Raw genomic sequence first — 21,241 nt, 5'->3', positions numbered from 1 at the left:
TCATTTACTAGTTTTTTTTTAATTATAAATTATTTGACGAACACATTTTTTTTATGTAAATAGCCGTGGTACTGCGAAGTACCTAGTCCTTTCCAACAATACTTTTCCTCCACACGTATACAGTTTATATTAAAAATTACGCATATTCATAGTTTTAATATGTATTTTAGAATAAATATTCTTTAGAAACGCAAGATTCTACAGAGTACAAGTCACATCCAATATGTTTATCTTATGGGAATGTGCATTTTCTTCATATTGTTCATATTTACTTACACTAAGATAGCAAATACTGCACTTATTATTTACTGTAAAATTGCTGAAAAACATAGTTGGGCGGTATGCTGCAAATTGCAGAAATTCAAAAGAAATATTTTAAGCAAATTTGTGATTTCATTTTGACATTCCGTAATTCCTATTTTAACTGTCAATTGTTGTCTGTCTTGTCGGTATTATTAACGTTAGCAAAAATATTGCAAAATATTACGCTAGTGTAATTTAAAAAGTAAAAATATATAAATATTAAAAAATAGAATTACTTTAATCAACCGAAATGAATAATATATATAAACTTAAACTCACAGCTCTCGGCCATCCGAACCCGGTAGGCTTTAATTCTGAAGGTATGGAAGTCATAAGCGATGTTATTTATATATTTGAATAAATTGTATGTTGCATTTACAACTTATTAAATTTCAGATGAAAAAGAGTATAGGAGTGTTGTTCTTTGGCTAGAAGATCAAAAAATTAGACATTACAAAATTGAAGAAAGGGAGGGCTTAAGAAATATTGAGTCTGATAAATGGAAGGAAGCGTACAATACGTATCAAATGGATTTGGTTAGTCCAGTCGTTGAAGGAACGCCTAATGAACAGTTGAATTGGTTATTGTCATATGCAGTGAGATTAGAATATGCTGATAATGGTAAGCAAAACTGAACTTGTATGTCATCATAATATTAAGAAATCCTATAAACTTTTTATATTCAAAATCATTTATTCTACTTAGTTAACAGATTCATACTGAAAAAACTATATAAAATTACTTTTAAAAATATTTTAATATCTCCCTTATTATTAATAAAAAAGCATTAATAGATAATAGAACAACAATAATCATTGCCTATTTAACTAGTTGTATTGAATTCATCAATTAATTATTCACCCATAGTTTATATTACAATTCCCTTTTTTTTTGCATAAAATGTATCTTATTCTTTATAAATCTATAATTAATGTAGGAGTAAAAAAAAGAAAATTGATGTTATATTTAAATCAATTATGACATGTACAACTACATAAATTTTGTTATATAATGCAATTTGTTTATTTTAGTTACAAAATATAAAGATGTCAAAGTGGAACAACCAAAACAGTCTACTCCAAATGTTGTATCTTCTAACCCATTGGACAATCTAAACTGTGAGTAACAAATATTTAATGTATTTACTAATTTCTCTCTTTAGAGAGAAATTGTCTTTGTAAACAATACAATAGATGAATTGTAAAAATTCATTTCTATCTAGTATTGGCATTGTTATATTTAATCATTCACTATTTACACTGTTTTTTTATTTTGTATCATGGAACAGCAATATAAAGCTATGTTGTTATTATTGTTAACTAACTAGTGACCAGATGGGACTCCAACTATGGAAGGCCCATTTTGAGCTGAACTACAAGTAACAATATAAAAATTTTGTGTTACAGTTGATAGCCCTGCCTTTAAAGCTGGTGTTGAAAGGATTTGTGCCCTAACTGGAGTGGGACCTCATTCTGACCCAAAAGTTCGTTTGTCTGCTGTAGCTAAAATCTTAAAGAAAGCTCCCCACCCAGATTTCCCAAAGAATGAATTCAACATGGTACAGCAGCCAGTTGATGTGTTAAAACTTCTTTTCATACAAGATCTAAGGGAATTACAAACTAAAATTAATGAAGCTTTGGTGGCTGTACAAACAGTCACTGCTGATCCACGGACAGACACATCTTTGGGCAAAGTTGGAAGATAAATGTGTGTTGTAAATGTATAAAGTTTCAATAAAAGAAAATGATGTAATCTTTGTATGCTACATATGAGACTAGTAATTGTTTTAATTTTTTACTGACAAAAAAAACTACAACAAATACTTTTTCTATAACCTAAATATAAATTATATATATATAATCAAAATTTAACTTTTTATATACAGGAAATATTAATTTTGTCATATTCTTATTATTTTTACAGGCCATATTAAACTGAAGATGTTATTGTATAATATGATTTTTTGATAATAAATACACTAAATTATTGTATTTAAGGTTTATTTCTTTCTAGTCTTAACATAAACTTAAAATAGGATTTATATTTATGTCTGCAATAGAAGCAACATATGTATTGCTTTTACATTTTTTGTTTTATTTCAAAACATTTTTATACAATAATAAAAAAAGTTGTGAGAAAAAAGCATGCTCAAATTATTCTTTGTATTAACCAATTCTAACAACATTTTGTATTAACCAATTCTAACAAACTACAACTTTACCAACATTCATATAACTATTTTAACAATATGGATTTGATTACAAGTTTTTTATTTTCAGTGCATGCCACCACCTTTCTCCAGCATCTGTGCAAATCTATTTGTGATAAGTAGAGACACGTCGATAAATCTCTCAACACAATTAGTAAGGCATGTTTCCGTTCTTGAGTCCAACTTTGAACCAGGCTTGTCGACGCACTTGTCCCAGCAAAAGTCATTGAATTCATGGATCTAAAAGAAATATTTCTGATATATTACAGGCATTTATGTTAAGCATATTTTTAAAATTAAGCAATGCAAACTCCGAGATGGCCTAGTGGTTAGAGTGTGTGAATCTTCTGAAATGATGCTCATGGGTTCAAAACCGGGCAAGCACCACTGTATATTCATGTGCTCAATTTGTGTTTATAATTCATCTCTTGCTTGATGGTGAAGGAAAACATAGTGAGGAAACCTGCATGTGTCTAATTTCACAAAATTCTTCCACATGTGTATTCCACCAACCCGCATTGGAGCTGTGTGATGGAATAATCTCCAAACCTTCTCAAAAAAGAAGAGGAGGCCTTAGCCCAGCAGCAGCACGTTCACAGGCTGTTACTAATGTAATTATAAAATATCTCAAGCTATTTACTTTTTATTAATAAATATGAAATAACAATGATTGAAATGAATTTATGAGGTATACACTATTAAATATTTACACTTTCAGTTTAAATCATATTCAAGTTTTGAAAACTATTAAACACTATAGTCAAAATATTTTTTCTTAAGAGTGGTAAGGTTTTTAAATGTGGATTATTAACATGTAATTTAGAAAAAAAAAACTGAAAAATATAAGATTAGGAACATAGTAGGATGATGACAAATTATGTAATTAACTCAACAGGAAGTAAAATCTCCAAAATAATTATGTATAGAAGATATGGTCTATGCAAAAGTAATAGGATGTATTGATTTAAATCATGACTGAGTGACATTTTAATATAGTAGTTGTAATCATTTCACATCATTTGTAGTAATCATTTAAAAAATTACGAATCTTTAAAATTTTAGACAATTTTCGCCAAAAGTACAAATTTTAAAATGAAATTGAATACGATTATGCTTGTCGTTTTAAATTGAGATGTAGTAGATTTCACAATAGTATCAAATTTTTAAAATTTTTATTAAAATACTTAGCTTTTTTTTAAATATACTGTTTTAAGTTACTACTTAAAATTAATTTTATCTTATTACAATAGCAATGTCATACCTGAGCATGGAATTGAGCTTTCTGCTTTTCCACTAACAAAAAGTCTTGAAGTTCAGAATCTTTTCCGCTTGAAAAGTCTGACAAGTCAGTCATTTTGCACGTTTTATATAAAATATATTATATTTATGAGGTGTTCACTTTTCTTTTTTTTTAAAAAAAGAAAAGACTTGGGCTAGAAAAGATTTAGGTTAGAATGAGAACCTCAGATTTCAAAAAATGCATATATCAATTTGACATACTTCAAAAGTGTTGTCATAGTAATTTGTAATAATTTAAATAGTATGTTAACCGATCTTACTTTCTAAAATCAGTAAAATTTACTAGACTAGTATATCTATATTTAAAAACAGATCCGCAAATACAATGAAAAACTAAAAATTCACATAATCGAATTTTTAACAAAAGCTTTTTTTTATATTATTTATAGCAAAGTACTATATATAGAAGGTGGATTACCAGGGTGGCGGCGAAAATGACGATACGTTATATAAGAAAACACTTGTAATGCTCGTTACAACGGTTACAATACCAATGCCCGATATATTTAAACTGGCGGTATTTATACAAAAACATCTTGACCTAATTTAATACTAAATTTACAAACTTAAAAGATAATATTAAACATTGTTTATCTTAATTATTCTAATGATTATTTACGGACAACTATTATTTAATAATACAGGATTATGTAACATTAAATATTAAAGATTAATATATTACACCGGAAGTTTATAAGCAGCAGATAACCTAGCCAGATCAGTAAAATAAGATTCTAGTAGCTTAATCCTTACATTATACATAATAAAACAAAATTATTACAGCGTTGATTAATCGACATAATTTGAGAAAATATAAATAAACAATAAGCACTATTTATTAATTGCGCCGGAAGCTGACAAGCAGAAGGCGCCATTAATAAATAGAATAATATATAATAAAATGTTCCAAGTATAAACAAATATGAATCAACTATTTATTTGATTATGAAATTACTAATTAAATTGTTAAACAGAAGTTTTAATCTATACTTATAAATAATCATCAAGATGTACCCGAACTAGCCGTATATGCAGGACCGGAAGTATTAATTGATAACATAAACCTTACTACTAATTCTAAATATTGTCGTATTGTTTGTACTATTGACTATTCGGTAACGGAGCCAGAATGTTAGTCGTAGGATTATATATACATTATGGTATACGCCACGAATTTACGTAGTTTATTTGGTTTAGTTAATGCTTAATACATAGCAATTTGACATTCAACAACAGCAAGTGAAGATGCGTAAGATTTTTTTAAATAAAAAAAGTGATATTTTTGTTTTGGTATATTGTCTTTTACAACCCATTTTTATTAATAAAATTAAGTATTTTATCACTAAGGGTCTTTCGTTTGTCTTCGGAAAATATATAGTCACATGATCTAAGGCTTATTCTTGCAAGCTTTGATGGATCTATTCCAAAAGTTTCAGCGCAAATACGATATTCCTGTGAAAGCGATGTTGCAAAGATTCCTTTATCATCGGTCTAAAAAAATAAATGTAATGGCTTAATTCAAGTATTTCTATATTTATATGTATTAAAAATAAATAAATAAAATGTAGTGACAATAATTATAACTCATAAAAATACATATTGTATGCAATATCAACAACTAGTAAAATGGCTAGGGAGCTAACGAATAAAATTTCTATATGATTTGCTCTAGTAGTAGACATTATTAATAGTGATAAACGCCATAAGTACATTAAGGATCATTCTACCACCATGGCTCTGAATTTGTAAAAAAGTGGATATTTTATTAATTCCTCATATCTGCTTCTGATGCTGTTGTATAAAATCCTGAAAATAATGGAAATAGAAAATGCAGACATACAGGGCTCTCATTTTGTAGATGTAGTTTTAAAAAATGTACATAAGGTGCACACCTGGCAGACCTGAATTGTTAGATTAATGACAATTTATAGTTGTGGGTGTTATTTCATTTACTCATGCCTCATGTCTGCCTCTTTGAGGGATGGAGATCGATGAGACAAACATTGAGGCCTCGAGGTGATTATAAGACCAAGCTTAAACTATTTTTTTTTTTTTTTTTGTAGAATTGGAAGGTGGACGAGCATATGGGCCACCTGATGGTAAGTGGTCAACAAACGCCCTTAGACATTGGCATTGTAAGAAATGTCAACCATCGCTTATAGCCAATGCGCCACCAGCCTTGGGAACTAAGATTTTATGTCCCTTGTGCCTGTAATTACACTGGCTCACTCACCCTTCAAACCGGAACACAACAATATCAAGTATTGCTGTTTTGCGGTAGAATATCTGATGAGTGGGTGGTACCTACCCAGACGAGCTTGCACAAAGCCCTACCACCAGTAAAGTTAGTATCTAAATCTTTCTTCAAAGTCTGTACAGCTCAAAATCTTACTAGAGCTTGTCTTTTTTTATATTATCACAACTATGTCCTGAGATGATGCAGAGCTCTGGAAATCTGTCATATGGATTTTCTTCGTCGATATTATTTACCCGAGGCATTTATCCTAGTACCCTTCTTAATTTTTACAAATTTGAAGCACTATAACACAAATATTTAGCAATGTAAGACTTTAATGAACTAAATTGTTTTGTATTAATGTCACCATTAATCATTATTAAAATGTAATATGAGTACATAATATACCAAAATGTTCATTAGCTCCCTGGCAATAGAGGAGAGTGAGTAACATTTCATATGGGTACATTGTTGTTGTTTCATTTTATATGAAGCTTCATTACATAGAAATATTCCTTTCCCTTTATTACCCCTTCGATTCATTAATATCCATAAGAAATTACGTAATAATAAATAATTATCACTTACGCATATAGTTACAGGAATGTTCGCATTATAAAGTTCTTTAAAGTGATGTGAACTGTAGTCTAGAGTTGATTTTGTATTCACATTACTTGTTAAGCAAACCTCTGAAATATATATTTCATTTATTATAAAATATTGTAATAGTTTAGTAGTAACAACAAAAACATACTAACCAACAGGTATCTGTGATTTGCACAATAATTTCCATGTCTCATCATTGCCACCATATTGTGGATGTATACAGACTCCATGGCCAATACGTTCTGGCTTAAATTTAAGCATTTCTATAACTTCTTGGGGATTGCATATTTCACCGCAATGTAATGTTATCTGAAATATAAAATATGTATGTTGAAAACAAATAAAAATGTATCAATAGTTTAATCATATTTAAACATCAAGTGATTTTAAATAGGAAGGTTTTAAGATATACAAAAATGATTTTAAATAAGAATATTTTAAGATATACTTTAAGGTGAAAGACTTGGCTAAGGATAGCTACCTACCATTATTAAGATGTATTAAGTAGCAGCCTTACTTATAAATCATGTTTAGCAGGTGTTTTGTTAAATACTGATTTTTGTTTCTATCATTCATATACAAGTAACATATCAAAATCTCAGCATGGTTTGAGTATTTACCCCCTAAACAACATTTATAGGTAAAGTATACAACAGATCGTAATCTCATTATATAAAAGTAATATTTAAATTACTAATATAATATTTTTCATACTTTCAATCCGGCTTCCCTTGCTCTTGTTAAGACAGGCACAAAATGTTGGAATTTGCCAACAGCGGGATTTCCACTTAACTCAATGCCAACTACCAAATCTGGATACTTTTTGTGATATTCAATAGCCAAGTCTGTTATAACTTCTATTTCTTGTTGGTGGCTATTTCTATTAATAGATATTATGAGACATGCTATAATTGAGGAAGTGCTATTTCTGTAAAATACATAGGAGCAAGTTGCACAATTGTTAAATATAAAATCAATAGTCATTGTTCATAATTAATGTAAGTATATGATTTACTTCAATGTTTGAATGATTGCTTCTATATATTGTTTATAGGTCATGTGCGACGTTTCCTTTGGTGTGCTTCTCAATTCAATATAACAGCAACCATCATCTTCAAATTCCTGGAGAGTCAGAGCCGTTGCCATAGCTAGTGTTTGAGGAATACTTGTTAGTTCATGCGCTATATTAAATAATGGAAAAACTCTGTAACAGATTTAAAGGTTTCTGCAAGGTTTTAAATTTTATACATATTAATTTGTTATAAAAAAACTTACTCAGATAAATTTTTTGAATCACCAGAACTCATTTGAAATTCGTCAAGAAAAACATTAGATTTATCTGTCATGCCTAAATCTGCCAGGTATCGCTGCAGCTGAAGCATTGTAGAACGGCTTAGTGAACCATTTAAATGAGCATGTAATTCCTATAATAAAATGTTATGCATTTGTTAAATTACCTATAATTTCTATTGTTATTGTGTTAACAAAAATTCATTACTTACAATTTTCGGAACTTCATGACAAAAAGTATCAAGATCCATTTTCGCGTCTGTGTTAAGACAATTAATTATAAATGAGAAGTATTTTTTTTTCTACGACTTCATCAAAATTTAAAATTTTACGCTCTTCCGTATAGTTGGTATATAAACTGTTTTCTTACGGAAGATCTTCCATTTGACTCGGTAGTTATCGTTGGTAATGTTGGTATGTCAGTTGTCAATAAATTCAAAGACATAGTATCAGTATATTATGATTCATGCATTTTATAATTGCACACTAGAGTTTATATTTACTTTTAATACATAAATGAACTAACTAAATATGTTAATTATTATCTAACAGGCAACAGCCTAAACCAGCCATACACATTTTTCTTTATATAGGGGGCTACAAAAACGTGTTAATCAAGGTGTCGCAGAACGTAAATAAAAAGTATTGATTGTTGATGTATTAGGTTTGGGATTTTTATAAATTGAATTAAACAACTATGAATCGATTTATCACCTATATTTTAACATTTTTTTTTTCATTTTCTGACGTTTCAAACACTTCGCAGGGTTCGTGGTCACAAGCAGTTGTTTATTACTAATTATTTGGGTGATATTAAAAAACCGTTTAAAATTAAAATAGTTGAAAATAAAGTAACACCAGGTGGAACAACCACCAAAGTCCAGCGGGCCGCTTGTAGCCCACGGGCCACTGGTTGAATATATCTGGCCTAAACTGGTGTAACATTGACATCTTATTGGTTTATCTTTGATCAAGAATCATTCCATTCTCTTCGCAACAAAAGAAGCCGTAGAAATAGAAATAACTGAAATACACCTTTTCAACCGTAAAACTTCATAAGTACTTGTGGCTCTAGCTTTAGCTTATAATAAAATGGAATGGACAGTGGAGATACATTTTTTACTCTGACATCATTCATTCTGAATTATTCTTTCTGTCAAATATGAAAATTTATTGATGAAAATAAATTATATGACATTAAACTCAGCAAAATATAGTACATAGAATAAAACAAAATACTATATAAAAATTATAAATATGTCAAGAATATGCATTTTTACAATTTTTATGTTACTAATTCTTGTTCATAGTGAACAAAATACACCTATAGTTGTAACAACATGGAATTTCGTGAATTCTACTATCACCGGTAAATATTAATTGGGACCGGTAATAATTTTTACTTTTTTTGTACAAAGATCAGTTTATTATTATTATTTTTATGCATCAGCTTGGAATATTTTGAAGCAAGGTGGTTATTCTCTCGATGCAATTGAAAAAGGAACTTCAGTATGTGAAGAACAGCAATGTGATGGAACCGTAGGTTTCGGAGGAAGTCCAGATGAAGACGGTGAAACAACATTGGACGCTTTAATAATGGATGGGTATAAAATTATCTTGTATATAATAAAAATGAATAGCAATAGTAAAACATAGCATTTGTAGAGTTGTATAATTAATTTCGAATTAAAATTACCTTATTTTTCAAGTTGTATTTAATCATGATATTTTACTATCAGGAGGACTATGAATGTCGGTGCAGTTGGTGCACTGCGTAGGATTAAGAACGCAGCTTCTGTAGCAAGACATGTCTTAGAACATACAAAACATTCCATTCTTGTTGGAGAGTTAGCAACACAATTCGCAGAACAAATGGGATTTTGCGAAGAATCTTTGACTACACCAGATTCAAAAAGGAAGTGGTTAACATGGTATTACAGAAGCCATTGTCAGCCTAATTTCTGGGTGGTAATGAATAGTACTTGTAATATACTAAATGAATAAAAAAATACACAAAATAATGTTATCATTCAATTTTACAATAATAGCATCATGATAAATTCTCAAGTATGATGAGTATGATGATGAGGTCAAGTGTATTATCTAATTGCAGGATGTCACACCTGATCCAGCTAAATCCTGTGGACCATATAGCAAAATTGATAATTTTGGTCGCAAAAGTGACAATTGGTTGCCAACCAAAATAAATAGATTCAACCATGATACAATTGGAATGATTGCCATAGACAGGAAAGGAGATGTTGCTGCTGGAACATCTACAAATGGGGCAAAGTATAAAATTCCTGGGTTAGTTATTCCAATCTGCAACTACATATTTATAAGATTCATACAATAATCAAATAAACTGGTGGCTCAGTAAATTATAAAAGAATTGAATTAATTTAATGATTTTTTAGCTAATTAATTATTAGCTATCTAGTTTGATTCAAACTGAGTATGTCACATAATATTATGATTAACCTACTATGTTTTTTGAAATATTACATGTCACTTAGTTTTACTGTTTTGTGAGTATTTTTTATTAAGTTAATGTTTTCAGGCGCATTGGAGACTCTCCAATCCCAGGTGCAGGTGCTTACGCAGATAATTCTGTTGGAGGTGCTACTGCTACTGGAGATGGAGATATAATGCTCAGATTTTTACCAAGGTACATAAATATATATTATCATTTAGATTGTAGACAACAAAAATTAAGGTTCATATTTTGTTATCTAGCAAGCAGCATGCAAAAACTACATTGATTACCAGACAAATGCTAAAATAATATAATTATTTGTATTATTTATTTCAGTTAAGGAATTGCTAAATATCTTAATTAACATCAAAAATTTACTGGTGGTAGAGCTTTGTGCAAGCTCGTCTGGGTAGGTACCACCCACTCATCAGATGTTCTACCGCAAAACAGCACTACTTGGTATTGTTGTATTCCGGTTTGAAGGGTGAGTGAGCCAGTGTAATTACAGGCACAAGGGACATAACATCTTAGTTCCCAAGGTTGGTGGCGCATTGGTGATGTAAGCGATGGTTAACATTTCTTAGAACGCCATTGTCTATGGGCGTTGGTGACCACTTACTATCAGGTGGCCCATATGCTCGTCCGCCTTACTGTTCTATAAAAAAAAAAAAATAGGATGTATGTAGTAGTGAAACCTAATTTTTTTTTCATAATAATTAGTTTTCTTGCCGTCGAGGAAATGCGTCGTGGTGCAACTCCAAAACAAGCTGCTCGGACTGCTATAAACAGAATAGCTTCACATTATCCTGAATTCATGGGTGCGGTCATTGCTTTGAACATAGATGGAGTGTATGGAGCTGCTTGCCATGGTTTGGGAGATGAACTATTTCCATTTGTGGTTCAAGATATCACTATGAATAAATATAAAATTGAAACTATCAACTGTACCTGGCCATTCTATAATTTTACAGCAAATTAGTGATCTTAATGTTGTTGTAATATTATCGTTTTTTGTTCCTGTATGTAAGTGTAAAATTTGTGATAAAATGTAAATACATATTGTTTATCTAAAAATAGTTTTTAAGTACCTAGGCAGTAATGTTTATTCTTTGTATAGTTCACTTCTATAGATATAATCTATGGTTAACAAACTTAAAACACCCTGTTTCTACTCTGTGACGATTCTAATTAAGCTTGTTTCATTCAATTATATTTTAAGTACAAACACTAGTACTATTAATACAATACAACTTGAAAAACTAATTTTTGTATTTTTCTTATTTTCTTATTTTCAAGCTAACACATTTAATTTGATAAACAGACAAAATTTTACTCTCTACCCACCTCACAGCAATACTACTCAATTCCGTTGATCCATTCTGATTACAATTTGTAAAATAATTATATATTTCCTAATATTCAAAATTCTAACATAAGAAAATAATCTCGTGTATAGTAAGTATGCTAAAAGTAAGTAGTGTAAGTATGCTAAAGTTACAGTTTATTTGAAAGATTGCACATGGCAGGCTCCAATTTTATCCTAAAAAACATGTTAAATACGAGCCAATAAAACCCGTCAATAATTTTAATCAATCAATCAATCAATAGACAATCATCGTCCACTGCTGAACATAGGCCTCTCCCAAGGTGCGTCAAAGCTCCCGTCTTCCGCCTTCCGCATCCAGTCGGTTCCCGCCACTTTCTTAAGGTCCCAGGTCCCCCTGGCTGGAGGGCGCCCTACGCTGCGTTTGCCGATCCGCGGTCTCTACTCTAGGACTCGTCTGCTCCAACGGCCATCGGTCCTACGACATACGTGACCAGCCCACTGCCACTTCAGCCTGCTAATTTTGCAAACTTTGTCGTTGACTCCGGTTCTTTCCGGATAATCTCATTTCCGATCTTATCCTTCAAAGATACTCCGAGCATAGCTCGCTCCATAGCACACTGAGCGACTTTGAATTTGTGGACTAGCCCCGCAGTTAGTGTCCACGTTTCGGCACCGTATGTCATGGCAGGTAAGACGCATTTGTCACGTCACGTCGTCTATACGTCCACACCGCAATGCTTGAAGACGAAAGTCTTCAAGCATTGCGGTGTAGACGACGTGAGGACTTGACGAAGGTTGCTGCCCATCCCAAGCGAATCTTCGATCGGCTTCCTTCTCGAAGTTGATCCTACCGACTTGTATGACCTGTCCTAGGTAGGTATATTCACTAACAACTTCGAGAGGTTTCGGTCCCGGAATGCCTATTGAACATGACCTTGGTCTTGTCCAAGTTCATACCGAGACCGATACGCCAGGAAGACTCGCCTAGGCTACGCAACATTTCATTGAGTTGTTCCAACGACTCTGCTATGATGACGATATCATCGGCAAATCAAAGGTGTGAGATGTACTCGCCGTTTACATTGACTTCATACCCGGTCCAATCCAGCGTCTTGAAAACGTCTTCCAATGCGTTGGTGAACAGTTTCGGGGATATTACATCCCCCTATCTCACACCTCTGCGCAGTTGGATAGCCTTCGTCTTACAGTCCTGGATGTGGACAGTTATTGTAGCTTCGTTGTACAGACATCTCAGTACCTCGATGTATCTCCAATCGATATGACATCTCTGCAATGATTCGAGCACTGCCCAGGTTTCGATTAAGTCGAAAGCTTTCTTGTAGTCCACAAATAATTTAAAAATAAATAGATAATATTGTAAAATGGATGTAAGGGTAACCATTAACAATGTAGTTCCGTCATTCCAAAATATTACTTAATAATTTTAATATAAAGTTTCAATCTCAATAAAGAAGATCTTTAAGGCTAAGATCTCACGAAGCGGTTTTCACCTGCGCCCGCCGCTTCTGTAGAATTTAAATATGTATTTAAAACATTGAATACATTTCACGACGCGGTTTACGCCCGCAACGTGTGCGATTGCTTACGGGTCCCTAGTAGAATCACGCGGGTTGCGGTCAAACGCAGCTTCTGCGGGCATCGCCCGCGCGTTTTGCGATTAGCCGGCGGGCGGCGCGCGTACAGAAATCAGACGCCAATCTGTATAACTGCTCGTCTTGCGATAATCACCCGCCATGTTTACGGGCGATAACCGCAACAACTACGTTCTTGGTAACCGAACAGAGCTCCGGAGTTTAGAAATAAAACAGCTGTTCCGCCACCTCGGAGGGCGCGGGTGAAATACGCTCAGTAAGTACTTAGTTTTATCCCCAAAACGCGACTTTTTTTTTCAATTTTTTCATATCAAATAAAACTTAAACATAAATAAGTAATCAAAATTATAATAGCTTACTTTAAAAAGCGTAAAAAAATACATTTTATAAACAATTTCATTTTATCGTGAAGTAAATGCAACACACTGTGATAGTATCGTTTCTCGATACATTAATTTGTCAAATTAGCAAAAAAAACATTTATATATTTTTTATCAATGCAACTGTGATCATATATTAAAATTCAAGACATTTAAAAGCGGGAAAGATTTTTTTTAATTTGGTAACCGAAAAGAACTCTGGTCTTGTGATAACTGCTCCGTGACTTTTCAGCCAAAGATAACCTGTCCTTATGAACGACAAATCTTTAAAAAATTTCGTGATTTTAAGAACTAGTAGAAAAATATCATAAAATCTCGTTATCATCCCTTTAAAAGGTTTAATATTTTAATTTTGTAATGAAACCGATTTACTTTATTGAATGTATATATATCTATTTATTTACATTAAAGCCTTAAATATATATATATATATATTATTTTTCTGGCTTGATATATTTTAATATCATAAAAATAAAAGTTATTAGTGTCACAATTATATAATCTGTGTCTTGATTTAATATTTTACGTACTCACTACTCATTCATTCAATCTGAATGATAATTTGAACAAAAAATTTTACACTCGTTCACAAAGAAGCTTCATCGTCCATTTTGAATTTGACCGTCTTATCAAGCTCACGGTTCAACGTAAGTGCTTTATCATTATTTTCCTAATTGTAAAATATCGCTATATATTTTGCGAATAACCGTTTTAGTTTATATAAATGATTGAATTAAACTATATACTGTAAATGCTATATATTTAATTTTTGTAGAAGTTGTTTAATTGTATATAACCTCATACCACGTGGTGAGTTACATATTTTTATGATGAAGCCAAAATTAAACTATTTCATTCGTGGTATCCTACCATAGTGTTTACACGGTGATGGCCCTAACGCGTCTGATTATATAAATCAGCAGTCGATGTATAGTTTCTAAATTTTTTTGGCTAAGTATGCTTTGTACTTTATTACAGAATGGCGGACGCAGCTCCAGCCGGTGGACGTGGCGGTTTTCGCGGTGGCTTTGGATCTCGTGGAGGCGATAGAGGACGTGGAGGACCTCGTGGACGTGGTCGCGGTCGCGGCCGTGGCCGTGGACGCGGGAAGGAAGACCAAAAAGAATGGGTGCCCGTTACAAAGTTGGGTCGCCTCGTTAGAGAGGGAAAGATTGATAAACTGGAGAGCATTTATCTGTTCTCTTTGCCCATCAAAGAATTCGAAATCATTGATTTCTTCCTTGGTGCATCCTTGAACGATGAAGTGCTTAAAATCATGCCTGTTCAGAAGCAAACTCGTGCCGGTCAACGTACACGTTTTAAGGCTTTCGTAGCGATTGGAGACAACAATGGACATATTGGCCTTGGTGTTAAGTGCAGCAAGGAAGTTGCAACTGCTATAAGAGGAGCAATCATCTTGGCTAAACTTTCTGTTCTCCCAGTGCGTAGAGGATATTGGGGCAACAAAATCGGCAAACCCCACACTGTACCGTGCAAGGTATAATATTGATATCAATTTATATTTAACATTTTGTAGGTCACTTTATGATGAGAGCTTAACAATCATTTCATTCGTGGTATCCTCTTGAGGCCTAGCCTATGAAGCTTAGTTGCGTCTGATTATCGAACTATATCTGTTATTCTACTTTAATTATTTGCCCTAGTTAATTATTTTGTATTTTATTTGTAGGTTACCGGCAAATGTGGTTCAGTAACTGTGCGCCTGATCCCAGCTCCTCGTGGTACTGGTATTGTATCTGCTCCAGTTCCGAAGAAACTGCTTCAGATGGCTGGAGTACAAGATTGCTATACCTCGGCCCGTGGTTCTACTGGTACTCTTGGAAACTTCGCTAAGGCAACTTATGCGGCTATCGCCAAGACATACGCCTACCTGACGCCAGATTTGTGGAGGGATATCCCATTGACTAAGTCACCATACTCTGAATTCAAAGTCTAAATATAAATAAATGGATAAATATCTTTGGCTACTTAAATATTTTGTTTTATTTTACATTATTAACTCATTTTGTTAGTTTTAATTCAAATATGCAGAATTAATTAGTTCAATCATTTTATTACATAATCCTAACGGAAACTGGCTTGTAAATGAAGTTTTTGAATCAAATTGTATGATAGTTTTTTATTTAAATCAAGGTTAATTTATCTACTATGGATAAGGAAGCATATCATTTGAAAGCAATTGACACGTAAAAATGCCATTTATATATATAGATTTTACTATGTAATATTGTAGTTTTATAATTAAAATTAAAAAACGAGGTAAATCAATGCAAAATTTACATCGTAGGACAGGACCAGTTCATTTACAAATTTTTGATTTTGTAGAAGACATTTAAAAAAAACTACGAGAAGTATTAATAGATTTTTTTTCATAACTTAATATTTAACATGCACACATTAAAATCACCATATAATAGATAGGTACACATCAATCATGTTATGTATTTATTACACAGACCAAAGAGATGAAGCAGTCTCAAGTAAGTAACAGGGTGTTACAGCCACAAACAACAATTTTTCATTGCAAAAAATTCTATAAATTAAATTTAACAGAAAATAGTATGGGTACATAATTTTTACATTATAAAAAATGCTTTTAATTCGTTGGAAATTACATTGAAAAATATGTAAGTTTAGAGACCTCTAAAAATATATTTAATATTAAAATAATGCCTTTAATTTAAATTTCATTATTTATAATATTAGCTGTTACTTAGTTTTATAAGATGGATGCTGTGGATTCCTATAACTGAGGAAGCACATAGAATTCTAACTCGTGTAATGTAAGTTTGTGTTGTGTACCTATTCCTTGTTAGAGATCCTATTAAATTTAAGTGAAGTGTTAGTTTAATTTAACCTGTCAATGAGTGTCCAACTTATCTCCACTTCAACCTTGAGATACGCTTCCCAATATCTTCAACCTTCGTCTTACGTCGAATTTCTGCATTTGGTACACGATCAACGAGGGAGATGCCTAGTATAGCATGCTCCACATCGCCCTTTGTGCTACTTATTTTGTGCACGCTATGCTTAGTAAGCGTCCACATTTTAGCGCCGTAGGTGAGGATAGGCAAGAAACAAGTGAGTTTTGATAGAAGTGAAAAACCAATTTGGAAATGAAAAAACATCATTTAACAAAACGATAATGAACACAAGCAGCATAATATTTATAATGCCAAGCTCCATATAAATTGTTAAATATATGTATTATTTGTATTTATATTATGGCAGTTAGTTAGTATTTAATGAAATAGTTTAAGGAAAAATTGTTAGAATATTTTTGTTTAGATAATTTAATATTATAAAAGCTTAGCCTTTACTGTTAGTGTCATAATATGCTGTGACCCTCAAAAAAAAACCCTCACAAAAAGCGATTAAGCGGTTCCCAAAGACGTTTCTCGGTAAACGTCTGGATGGGGATTATCAATGATAATCTTATTGGGCCACATTTCCTACCTGATAACTTAAATGGTGAAAGTTATGAAAGCTTGCTTAGAGAAATCCTGCATGAGTTACTCGAAAATGTTTCGCTGAAACTTAGGCAGAGAATGATATTCCAGCATGATGGTTGCCCCGCACACTTTCGAATGTCCGTAAGACAGTGGCTAGACAGCAATTATCGTAATAGATGGATTGGCAGAGGAGGACCAATCCCATGGCCAGCGACAAGTCCAGATTTGACTCCGATGGACTATTATGTCTGGGGGCATATGAAAAGCCTAAATGGTTTATGATGTTTCACCAGTACAAACAATTGAAGAACTCAAAACAAGAATAATGAATGCTGCAAATTCTATTCGACATAGCTTGAGTAGTGTTGTAGTAAAAAGTGAATTAAGAAAAAGAATGCGTATTTGTATACGAAATAGGGGATCTCATTTTGAACACGAATTATGAATAATAAACAGTGTAATTTCGAAAGTATGGAGTAACTAAAAAGATTAAGTATTTTGTTTTTGATTTAAATTCAAAATTGCAATGACAGCTCTGGTTTATCTCTCCTTTTTTACCTATTACCCCTATTAAAAATAATCTTTAACTACTTTGCATTGAGGTCCTTTTGTCTTTGATCCAGATTTAATTTCTTAACAATAGCATTTCTTAGAATTTCCTACCTGGTCTCTTTGTTATCTAATTTTCTCCTGAGTTTATGATTGTTACTGTACTTTTTATGTACCGATGGATAGCTAAGGAAACGCAGATGTTTTTAAAATGATCCGCAAGATAAGAGCCATAGTGATTTTTACAAAAAAATTGCGAGTAACTTAAAGAATCAAAATTAAAAATCGAAAAGTTGTACAGTTTTGGATCTGTAATTTAAAAATACTTGAAGATTGTTTTTGTTTTATAACTGGTTATTATTAACTAGGATGTACCCTAGCAAGAAATACAAAAAAAAAATAGGGAAAATACGTTGATTTTTTTTTTATTGAATTTTAGAATCTTAAACATCCTTTAAATAAAAAAAATATTAAAAAATTAATAACTCGAAAACGATACACTTTTGCATAATCATTTTGGGGGTCATTTGATAGCTATTGTCCTGAACTATAACCCTTTAAAAGTATCGTGACATATAACCCTTTAACCCTGTATATATGAATGAGAAATACAACTCATCACAAGATCACTTAAGCTACCCATCCAATTGATTTGAAATTTGTTACAGTTACTCCTTCCCGGACATAGATGCTCACAATGAATGCGACTCCTATCTAAAATACATATCTCTTCTTATCTACCCAATTAGCTAGTTTAAATAAAAATCCAATTAAGCTTTATTAAAGTCTTTTACTTCTTTTTCAAACAAATCTATTGTGTGATCACATACTTTTTGTAAATCTTTAAGACCTCGTTTCAGTACATCAAGAGTAGGGGTTTCATGGGTTTGTATTCGGAAATGCATTTTAGATTCAGCTGGATGAGGGACTGTGTATCCGCAAAACTGGACATCTTCACTGAAACAGGTATAACATACTATTTGATTAAGCAGATCTAACCGTAACAGCCTGTGAATGTCCCACTGCTGGGCTAAAGGCCTCCTCTCCTCTTTTTGAGGAGAAGGTTTGGAGCTTATTCCACCACGCTGTCCCAATGCGGGTTGGTAGAATTCACATGTGGCAGAATTTCAGTGAAATTAGACACATGCAGGTTTCCTCACGATGTTTTCCTTCACTGTAAAGCACGAGATGAATTATAATCACAAATTAAGCACATGAAATTTCAGTGGTGCTTGCCCGGGTTTGAACCCACGATCATCGGTTAAGATTCACGCGTTCTTACCACAGGGCCATCTCGGCTTCGGCAAGCAGATCTAACAACATGAGTTATTTAATATTAATAATTATTTTTGCTAATTCTTCTCAGTAGAATATACACATATTACATATGAAAAGGTGGCAACTTTGTTTGTGTTAAATCAGGCAAGAAAATTAAGTTTTTATATGACAAAAGAAGACATTTTTGTTAAATAGTGTAAAATATATATTTATCTTATTTAATAAAATTATTATATAACTAAATATAAGATTCAAATATAAGTTGGATATTAAATACTTGATAACATTTTAGTATTTGAAAATAACTTACTACTTGTTTATGATACATTTCAAAGCATTTCCTAGTGTATGACTTTCATTTTGAAAAACGTAAGTGCGACAGGTCAACCCCGAATCTTCATCACCAGGAAGCTAAAATATTAATGATATTTTTAAAACAATATTTAAAAATATAATTATAATATTATGAATCAAATCTCGCACTCACCTCTGATATTTTCATAATGCTATATAACTACTTCTTTTTTAGGAAGTTTATAGTCTTTGCAACGAATAGCTTAATAAAATTTAATTTTTGATGAAAAGCGTTCCTTACGTTTTATTTAATATATTTTGGTTTTACAAAGATATCCACATGCTATTGCTTTGAAATTTAAAATGTCAGCTGACAGCTGTCAAAATTATTTTATAAATTTATTTAAATGCTCTGGATACGAACATTTTATAACATTACTTGAAGTTAAAACATAATCAAATTTATTCACGCCAGAAAAGAGAAAAAAAAACAGAAATTAAAACATACGTCTCAGAAATAAAGCAACATAACTTATTGTTCTTTTTAAAATTATTTTTTATAAACATTCTTAAAATTTAAACTGTCCTCGATTGCATCTTTCGTTTTACCATAGAAATTTTGAAAAAATTACCTTGGTCCTTGTACCAACTCATTTTATTGTCTCTGGTTCTAGCTTCATTATATATAGCTACGAAATGGCATCTTCTTAATATTTTTAAACAGGTAATTGAAGTTTTTGGGTACTGGGTTTAAGGAAATTGGTATTAATTGCTTCCAGAACAAACTGAATATGTTGTCTTAAGAATCAATAAATAAAAAAAAATATGTGTTTTTTAATTTCCATTGTTTTATTGACTGTAAATGGTGGTCGTTTTATTTTTATAGAAGTATATATAGATAATTATTTATTTAATAGTTTGGATTTAAGTATGTGATTTTCATAAATATATTATAAGTATTTTAAACAATTATATTGACATTTATGTTTAGTGGAATTATGTTGTATTATATATATTTGAATTGGAGATAGTCTAGATGTCGAGAATTAATAAAATACGAAATACAATATAAATATCTAAGAGCATAACACCAGTGATAGATACCTAGATATAACGAAAATAGACACTGGATATAGCTATCCAGAAGGCAAAAGAAGGGCCAATGAAGATGGATGTTTTGTGTGACAATTGCCATGTGCAACACTAATTGAGGATATGTCTAGAGATAAAAATGGATAAAAGTGTATCATGCATGAAAGTGATTATTAGAAGTATTTTTATCTGGATATCCCACTCATCAGATATTCTACCGCAAAACAGCAGTATTTGGTATTGTTGTGTTCCGGTTTGAAGGGTGAGTGAGCCAGTGTAATTACAGGCACAAGGGACATAACATCTTAGTTCCCAAGGTTGGTGGCGCATTGGTGATGTAAGCGATGGTTAACATTTCTTACAATGCCAATGTCTAAGGGCGTTTGGTGACCACTTACCATCAGGTGGCCCATATGCTCGTCCGCCTTCCTATTCTATAAAAAAAAAAATATAAGTAGATTTTGCAAAGTCAACAATTCAAGCTCTTACTTATTTGATGGCTAACAAAATGCTTCATAAATCCTTTCTCTAATTTACGAGTGTAACAGAGTGCTCTAAATTTATCGTCTGAAATAATTATGCCTTGTCTAAATTTCTCTTGAGAGAAAATTTTTCTTTCGAGCATGATCACTGTTCGTCTAAATTATGCGTTGTTCTATAGCTTTGAAACAAATCATGAATTCTAAGTCAATTTAATATTCGATGTAGATACGGAAACACTATTTTTTTTAAAAATACCAATAATTTTCAATTATATAATTCATTTGCCTTTTACCTTGTGATGTTTGGTATTATCGTCATTGAATAATATTTTAC

At 31.9% G+C, this 21,241-nt stretch overlaps 6 protein-coding genes across 6 annotated transcripts; 3 read left to right on the top strand and 3 right to left on the bottom strand.

Moving 5' to 3' along the window:
* The first annotated feature begins 424 nt into the window (after positions 1-424).
* LOC126781863 (RNA transcription, translation and transport factor protein) lies at positions 425-2,235 on the top strand. Its single transcript, XM_050506976.1, has 4 exons — positions 425-623; positions 700-924; positions 1,335-1,421; positions 1,710-2,235. The coding sequence occupies exons 1-4, from the start codon at positions 554-556 to the stop codon at positions 2,006-2,008; spliced, it is 681 nt and encodes a 226-aa protein (XP_050362933.1). The 5' UTR covers positions 425-553; the 3' UTR covers positions 2,009-2,235.
* Positions 2,236-2,322: 87 nt separating this feature from the next.
* LOC126781873 (mitochondrial import inner membrane translocase subunit Tim8) lies at positions 2,323-4,002 on the bottom strand. Its single transcript, XM_050506995.1, has 2 exons — positions 3,774-4,002; positions 2,323-2,752 (listed from the first exon to the last, which is right to left on the bottom strand). The coding sequence occupies exons 1-2, from the start codon at positions 3,864-3,866 to the stop codon at positions 2,579-2,581; spliced, it is 267 nt and encodes an 88-aa protein (XP_050362952.1). The 5' UTR covers positions 3,867-4,002; the 3' UTR covers positions 2,323-2,578.
* Positions 4,003-5,111: 1,109 nt separating this feature from the next.
* LOC126781851 (adenosine deaminase-like protein) lies at positions 5,112-8,274 on the bottom strand. Its single transcript, XM_050506960.1, has 7 exons — positions 8,156-8,274; positions 7,929-8,077; positions 7,669-7,857; positions 7,368-7,581; positions 6,806-6,962; positions 6,636-6,736; positions 5,112-5,302 (listed from the first exon to the last, which is right to left on the bottom strand). The coding sequence occupies exons 1-7, from the start codon at positions 8,192-8,194 to the stop codon at positions 5,114-5,116; spliced, it is 1,038 nt and encodes a 345-aa protein (XP_050362917.1). The 5' UTR covers positions 8,195-8,274; the 3' UTR covers positions 5,112-5,113.
* Positions 8,275-9,114: 840 nt separating this feature from the next.
* LOC126781850 (N(4)-(Beta-N-acetylglucosaminyl)-L-asparaginase-like) lies at positions 9,115-11,683 on the top strand. Its single transcript, XM_050506959.1, has 6 exons — positions 9,115-9,312; positions 9,394-9,547; positions 9,683-9,911; positions 10,057-10,250; positions 10,504-10,611; positions 11,140-11,683. Exons 1-6 carry the CDS (start codon positions 9,201-9,203, stop codon positions 11,396-11,398), a joined length of 1,056 nt encoding a protein of 351 aa, XP_050362916.1. The 5' UTR covers positions 9,115-9,200; the 3' UTR covers positions 11,399-11,683.
* A 2,559-nt stretch (positions 11,684-14,242) lies between these two features.
* Positions 14,243-15,733, top strand: LOC126781862 (40S ribosomal protein S2). Its single transcript, XM_050506975.1, has 3 exons — positions 14,243-14,386; positions 14,718-15,237; positions 15,430-15,733. The coding sequence occupies exons 2-3, from the start codon at positions 14,719-14,721 to the stop codon at positions 15,694-15,696; spliced, it is 786 nt and encodes a 261-aa protein (XP_050362932.1). The 5' UTR covers positions 14,243-14,386; position 14,718; the 3' UTR covers positions 15,697-15,733.
* A 2,645-nt stretch (positions 15,734-18,378) lies between these two features.
* On the bottom strand, positions 18,379-19,707 carry LOC126781872 (probable DNA-directed RNA polymerases I and III subunit RPAC2). The gene is made up of 3 exons (XM_050506994.1): positions 19,527-19,707; positions 19,350-19,450; positions 18,379-18,718 (listed from the first exon to the last, which is right to left on the bottom strand). Exons 1-3 carry the CDS (start codon positions 19,539-19,541, stop codon positions 18,532-18,534), a joined length of 303 nt encoding a protein of 100 aa, XP_050362951.1. The 5' UTR covers positions 19,542-19,707; the 3' UTR covers positions 18,379-18,531.
* Positions 19,708-21,241: the final 1,534 nt, after the last annotated feature.

This window comes from Nymphalis io, chromosome 4 (assembly GCF_905147045.1).
Source record: "Nymphalis io chromosome 4, ilAglIoxx1.1, whole genome shotgun sequence".
Taxonomy (NCBI): Eukaryota; Metazoa; Arthropoda; class Insecta; order Lepidoptera; family Nymphalidae; genus Nymphalis; species Nymphalis io.
The sequence above is the reverse complement of the archived record's forward strand: the minus strand, read 5'-3'. Positions and strand labels throughout refer to the sequence as shown.

What these genes read in the sequence shown, in the direction of transcription:
- LOC126781862 (XM_050506975.1), top strand. Translation starts at nt 14,719, where the DNA reads ATGGCGGACGCAGCTCCAGCCGGTGGACGTGGCGGTTTTCGCGGTGGC. An exon ending in CCCACACTGTACCGTGCAAG is followed by an intron (nt 15,238 to 15,429) that starts GTATAATATTGA and finishes TTTTATTTGTAG; the next exon opens with GTTACCGGCAAATGTGGTTC.
- LOC126781850 (XM_050506959.1), top strand. Translation starts at nt 9,201, where the DNA reads ATGTCAAGAATATGCATTTTTACAATTTTTATGTTACTAATTCTTGTT. An exon ending in GACGCTTTAATAATGGATGG is followed by an intron (nt 9,548 to 9,682) that starts GTATAAAATTAT and finishes TTTTACTATCAG; the next exon opens with GAGGACTATGAATGTCGGTG. An exon ending in ATGCTCAGATTTTTACCAAG is followed by an intron (nt 10,612 to 11,139) that starts GTACATAAATAT and finishes CATAATAATTAG; the next exon opens with TTTTCTTGCCGTCGAGGAAA.
- LOC126781873 (XM_050506995.1), bottom strand. Translation starts at nt 3,866, where the DNA reads ATGACTGACTTGTCAGACTTTTCAAGCGGAAAAGATTCTGAACTTCAA. An exon ending in AAGCTCAATTCCATGCTCAG is followed by an intron (nt 2,753 to 3,773) that starts GTATGACATTGC and finishes TATTTCTTTTAG; the next exon opens with ATCCATGAATTCAATGACTT.
- LOC126781863 (XM_050506976.1), top strand. Translation starts at nt 554, where the DNA reads ATGAATAATATATATAAACTTAAACTCACAGCTCTCGGCCATCCGAAC. An exon ending in GGTAGGCTTTAATTCTGAAG is followed by an intron (nt 624 to 699) that starts GTATGGAAGTCA and finishes ATTAAATTTCAG; the next exon opens with ATGAAAAAGAGTATAGGAGT. An exon ending in CCCATTGGACAATCTAAACT is followed by an intron (nt 1,422 to 1,709) that starts GTGAGTAACAAA and finishes TTTGTGTTACAG; the next exon opens with TTGATAGCCCTGCCTTTAAA.
- LOC126781851 (XM_050506960.1), bottom strand. Translation starts at nt 8,194, where the DNA reads ATGGATCTTGATACTTTTTGTCATGAAGTTCCGAAAATT. An exon ending in GATTCAAAAAATTTATCTGA is followed by an intron (nt 7,858 to 7,928) that starts GTAAGTTTTTTT and finishes AATCTGTTACAG; the next exon opens with AGTTTTTCCATTATTTAATA. An exon ending in GCAATCATTCAAACATTGAA is followed by an intron (nt 7,582 to 7,668) that starts GTAAATCATATA and finishes TGTATTTTACAG; the next exon opens with AAATAGCACTTCCTCAATTA.
- LOC126781872 (XM_050506994.1), bottom strand. An exon ending in AAATGTATCATAAACAAGTA is followed by an intron (nt 18,719 to 19,349) that starts GTAAGTTATTTT and finishes TACCTGTTTCAG; the next exon opens with TGAAGATGTCCAGTTTTGCG.